The sequence below is a fragment of the Dermacentor silvarum genome, chromosome 4 (assembly GCF_013339745.2).
Source record: "Dermacentor silvarum isolate Dsil-2018 chromosome 4, BIME_Dsil_1.4, whole genome shotgun sequence".
NCBI classification, from domain to species: Eukaryota; Metazoa; Arthropoda; class Arachnida; order Ixodida; family Ixodidae; genus Dermacentor; species Dermacentor silvarum.
The window spans coordinates 141,493,936-141,499,935 of record NC_051157.2 but is presented as its reverse complement, the minus strand read 5'-3'; the positions used below and the strand labels follow the sequence as shown (position 1 = coordinate 141,499,935).

The following is a 6,000-nucleotide window of genomic DNA, read 5'->3' as shown; positions in this document are numbered from 1 at the left end:
CAACTCCCAGAAGCGCTTGGGTTTAAAGTGGAAGGAAACATAAACAGATCAGCCGTAGAGATCAGCAAGAGACGATTAGAGTACTGGTGGAAAAAAAGCAGGGAAAAGATCGATACGACCTGATCTCTTAAAATCATAGGCAGCGGTGCAGGCTAAATTTTTGAAAAAGGTATACAAAAATGCGAGATAAAGAACATGTGTAGTATACCTGATTAAATCAAGCAGGCTAGGTGACTATTTGTCGCCACCCCGTTTCAAAGGGGATGCCAATAAATCATCATCATTCCTTTTAACAGTGGACCGCTCTGTACGTCACCAACACGTGGTACTCCGAGGTGAAAGACCCAGACATTCCCTCTCCTCTTGCTCCTAACTCCTTTCTAACTCATATTTTTTTTTCTCGCGCATGCGCACTGGTTCCTGCGGAGGGCCTCCTGGGCACGGACGGATGTTTTGTCTAGGCATATACAGCTTCGCTGCAAAACATGTAGAGCATACCTGAATAAATCAAGCAGGCTAGGTGACTATTTGTCACCGCCCCGTTTCAGAGGGGATGCCGTTAAATCATCATCATCATCACCTGAAGTTTCTCCGGCGTGAGCGACTGCAGACGGACTCTTCCTCGGACTCGTGGTCCTGCGACGCACAAGTTCTCCGCTTTTGCACGGTCCCGTTTTTGCTGTCTGTGTTAACGTTGTCTGTATTCACATAGCTTCTGTCGACGCCTCTCCGCTTTGTTGAACGCGCTACGCCACACCCCGGTCTTTTCCAGGTAACGGTAAGAGGCAACCGATTACACCTCGAGGGCGATCTCGTGCGGACGAGGGCGTGCTTGACAAAAGGGACGTCGCAAGATGCCGCCAACAGGACGAGTAAGGCACGGCCGGCGCCAGGAGGTCCGAGGTGTTCACGAGAAAAAATAACTATGGCAAATTCGCGACACCACACCCCAACGGAAAACAGCTAAGCTTGTGAGCGAGCTAGATTTACTTCAACATGGCTGCTATCACTGGTAATTGCGAAAAATACCTTTGACGGGGGAATGGCTGGTAGCCACATTTTTTGCGACAGGGCCATCACCCTGTCAGCGAGGGGTGATGCAGAAATCTGAGGGGGGGTCAGGACATCCAGACATCCCCCAAGGTAGATATCGACCTTGCATCCCCCCTTGGATCCGCGCCTGGTGTCACGGATGTCGCGTCACCCGAATTGACAGGTGTATTACTGGCAGAATGCCGGAGCACCACTCATTAGTCCCAGTAAAGTGTACTAGAAATATTTTTCTCGGCCGCTCTAGTCCCCAACGGGCACAGAACGATATGTCGCCCTGTTTTTGTGGCGATTACAAACGCCGGCCTCTTTTTAATGATACGTAAAGCTTTACGTAAAGTTTTACGTAAAGCATATCTCTAGAGGTTGGAATGCGCAACATTTTAGACGAGAGACACAGATGAGGAACACAAACGACAGAATGTTGCGCATTCCAATCTCTAGAGATATGCTATACCAACACGCCCAGTCTTCAACCTTGGCAAGTTTACGTAAAGACAGAACTATAGGAATGAGCGAGGAATTATTGAATCGTAGGTGATCCATAAGTACGGTCTCCTGACTGTCTGAGAGCAAGCACAGTCTGTGTTTCCGGTGAATATAATTTGCCTTCGTTTGTTTTAACTCTGGTGCGGTGTCGTGGTGTACGCGTGATTGCGAATTCTAAGATTATCCGTGCCATGTGGCACGGACGATATCGACATGCCTTTGACGCGTACCTCCCAACTCGTTTTTCTTCTTTCTTTCTTTCTTTCTTTTTCTTTAGGGGATTTCTTTCTTTAGGCGTTCAGTCGTCACTGAGTGCTTTCCGATGTCGCGCGACTACCACATCCAGTTTCGGTGGCATATCCTCCCTTGCTTGGCATATCCTCCCTAGTTCTAACAGTTGAACAACTCCCATAGTTACGTCACGGAACACCAGACCATTTTGTGCTCCTACGCGCACGTCAAGTCATGTCGCTCAGAAGCCTAATCCAACCTCTTCGAAACTTGATCGAGACGAGCGAAATCGCGAAGTCGCTGATCGGTGTTGTTTGAATTTGGCGCTCGAAATTTTTGCTGACTCTGCGAAATCTTCAAACCAACATAACAAACGATTTGTGTTCTACACAAAATTGCAGTCAATGTGCCAAGAGAGAATTGCGAAAGCTAATTAAGTATACCGTACCGAACATCAAGAGAGGCCCCCCATCTGGCTTAATCACGTGGGCTATTTCTGAACAGCCGAATTGCATTCCGTATTATTTAATGTATTGTAATCTTAACAAAACTATTAATATGTACCATTGTATAGAACGCCCAAAATAGCACGTTTTACTGCTTGCATTTCTTCCTGGAGTGCTCTAGATGTGCTGTCTAATTGAACTCATTCTCGTGTCGTAATTATCCGATTGGTAGTATGTATTACTGCGCCCACCGAGCTGAATCTCTGTAGAATGTTTGCTGTGCCGCGGCTACCGCGGCGCATCACTTGCGTACCCGGCTTCATCGGTGCGCGTGTTGCGGTGTTGTTTGTGTACTTCGTTGAGCGCATATGTGGCGTATGTGGCAGCCCGGTGAGTGAACCTACCGCTGTTGTTCGCGACTGCAGCCGTCGACCGGTCCAGCCGCACCGAAATCGCGCTCTATGTGTTGTGTGCCTCACGTCGTGAATCACCAGTCGGGCCCTCCAGGCATGCAAGCGCGCGCTACTGCGAGCAGCGTCCCGTGAAGAGCTACCATGGTGGTCGCCGACCAAGGCAACTGGGTGGCCGATGTCGTGATCGTCGTCGAAGGCACTGCCAACCTCAGTCCATACGTCGAGAGCCTCAAGAGCCACTACATTGTCCCGACTTTGGAGTGAGTTGTGCCGTTCTGGCTGGTACTGCTAATGTGCATTCCTAGGAAAAGGAAAACGAGAATCTTCGCGTATACCGTTATTAGATGATTCATCGTCGTGTTGCTCGCCAAAAAAAAATAAATAAATAAAAAAATGACGCTGTTTGCCAGTAGCGCACCGGTGTTTATGACGACCACCTGGGACCTGCAGGCTGAAAAGAGGGCATGCTTTATTTGCGGTTTTCGTGCAGCTCGCTGCTTTGGCTGAATGAAATGACCGCATATTGTTGCTGGGCTGAAAGCCGTCGATCGTGCTGTGTAGCAAAGACTCTCGTACCATTCGGGCGTCATAAATGACGCATCTGCATCTTCTATGTTGGCACGGCTTCGGTCGATTCTTTGTCGAACGGTAAATGCGTGTGTCTGTTGTCTGTGCGCTTATCAGCTTCCCGCGCGGCACATTTTCGGTTTAGTGAGTACGTCACCCATTTTTAGAGTGTCTTGTTGTTTTCTTTGTTTTGTTTTTTTTTTCTCCACCAGGTATTTCAATGGCGGTCAAATTGACGACAGGGACTGCGGCTATGATGTAAGTGAAGAGTCCATGCTTTTGCTGTTTTCTGCAGTAATTTTGACTGTTTAGTGCATTTCAATTTCGCCTTTGCCATTTAGCTGTCGCCAGAATCAAGTCTGTCTTCGGAAGTACTGTAGCATGTATTCAAGTCAGAAATAACGGCAGCTGCGCGTTGCAGAACTCGGTGAAGCAGTACCGGGATAGGGCTTGTTGAGAAAGGCTGGATGTTACGCTGCTGACATAACGGTATGTCTTTCAGCTGGAAGAACCACACACGGATATGTTGCAGCACAAAAGCATAACAAAGATATGAGTGCAATGCCGAGACCTCTCAAAGTAGCAAACAAGCCCGATCCAACCCGCCCTTATTGCACATCTGCCAGGTTCGTTAATAGATACATTTAATCTAGGCTGGCTACTTTTGGTAATTGGCAGTTCTTGACCGTGCAGTGAGTAGCTCAGGTAGCATGGGTACAAATGAAGAGAATCGCACAAGGTGGGTACTGGCTTTCACCTGTCAATATCTACTAGGGTCCTCATTGACAGAAACTTCCCTGCTGGTTTCCAAGTACATTGCAGCCATAATTTCTTCCCTTTCCTCCCCTTCTGCTTCCTAATTATTGTGGTCTTTTATTCGCTGTAAATGAAGGGAGAGGTGATGGGGACCTTAACGAAACACTAAAGGCAAAACATTGAATCATTCGAGACTGTTAAATTACCCACCTACAAACTTCACACTGTTCATTTTATGCTAAGAGATGACTTATACTTAAGGTCCGTCGTTTTCAGCTGAAACCTGATAATTCTTGATTAATTGTTGATTTTTACACCCCGAATAAGTTTTATCAGAATCTGGTTAAACCAGATTTCTCCCCAGAGTGCATTTTCTAAAAGATGAGTTTCAAGAATATCTGCTAAAATAAAGCATCGAGATCAGCTCTCAAGTACTGACCTACTGGTAAGACATGACCACCCACTAACCCAACATAGAAAATTCAGCACTGACGTTGCTCTGCATTGCGAACGGTAGTTGCGATGTTGGAAGGATGTTTCCCCAACTAAGGCATGTTCAAAGCTCTGACAGGTCTAGGATGAACACAGATATGATCAAAATGTAAATGATAATGTTGCAAGGGGTTCTAATTACAAGCGTTGCACCTCTTGGGAAGCATGCCCGTGGGCATTGGTAGGGCTTTTGCTGTGTTAAAAAAGTGAGCAGAACAAATTAAGCAAGGGACCAAACGAATTAAGCTTAAATTAAGTTTAAAAAGAACTAATAATGCCTGTTATGGAACATTGGCATAAGTTAGTTAATCACATGACTTACGAGCAGCTCTCTTTGTCAGTATGTGTTCCTGGTAAGCAGTTTCGTTCGTTTAAATCAAATGTTTGTGTCCAAAGGAGACCATTGCCTGGGTTTATCGTTTGTGAAAGTCGCCGGGAAATTCCGAAACTTTCGGTTACCAGCCAACAAAAACCCCGCTGGTTTCCTCTTAAAAAAATTCTAATACCTGATTTTAACACCGCACGTTTTAAAAAACATAAAACCCGAAAACCAAGGACCCGACTTTACTCCGTTTCATGCATGGCAGGCGTTGTTATGACGGTTAGAGAGACTTCTCTCTCAGCTCGCATTTGCTACAAAAATATAGTGAATCACATAGGAAAGAAAGATATGCATATGTGTCATATAATTCAATGTAACATTAAGTCTCATACCTTTATGTCGCAACATGTGATATAATTATTACCTAGAAGGCGTCACAGATATGTACCTATTTACCATAGAGTGAGCAGCGTGACATGTTTCTGGGATCAGTGTTCTACGGTGCACCGCTTGCGCTCACCAGCCGGAACATATGCCGCATACCGGAAGCACAGAGGTGCACATATAATGTGGGATTTGATGTAACCTCTCTGCCACAAGTTGTAGTTGTAATCTGTGAAGTGGTTATTCTGTAGAAAGTGTGTCACAGATCTTTTATAAAAAACAACTGCACTGCAAAACGTGTGGACAGATTTCTGTGACGACACTATACCTGCATAGTGTTCACACAATGGCCGTATAAGTATGAAAAGTAGCGTCGGTGTAGAAGAAATCATGACAGCAGCACCCCCCCCATAATTCTCTACGTCTACGGCATTCACAACTTGCCTGTGATGAATGCAGTTAATTAATTAGGACTCATAAGCCGTGCTCACAGTCTAGCATGTCGTGTACTGCTTATCTGAGTATGAGATCCACTCATAAGTTACCACACACTTGTTAATAGCCCTGCCCAAGTGACCAAGCTGTGCGATGAGGTAGTTTTGGGTAATTAGTCTGTGTTCTTTTGGGAAAAAATGCAATAGCATTGACAACCCTTTTTTTTTTGCTGTGGCAGTGCGATGTAATTAACCTCTTTATTTCAAGTCTACGTCTTTCCCAGTAATTAAGCCAAAGCGCCATCCTATTTCAATAAACATTCGTTTATTAACTGATTATCAATGGTTTACTACACTTGACTATATTAAACAGCACATTATACTTAATGGGATCTGGCGCATGTTTTCACAGTGGT

At 45.5% G+C, this 6,000-nt stretch overlaps 1 protein-coding gene across 8 annotated transcripts in view; it reads left to right on the top strand.

The window, feature by feature from the left end:
• Positions 1-2,513: 2,513 nt before the first annotated feature.
• Positions 2,514-6,000, top strand: part of LOC119450690 (mediator of RNA polymerase II transcription subunit 25-like) — an 86,890-nt gene continuing 83,403 nt past the window's right edge. For all 8 annotated transcript variants that reach the window (XM_037714205.2, XM_037714215.2, XM_037714213.2 and 5 more), the window contains exons 1-2: positions 2,514-2,889; positions 3,409-3,454. In XM_037714205.2, the coding sequence (XP_037570133.1) occupies positions 2,771-2,889; positions 3,409-3,454 (165 nt within the window). In that variant the 5' untranslated portion in view covers positions 2,514-2,770. The remainder of the gene's footprint in view (positions 2,890-3,408; positions 3,455-6,000) is intronic.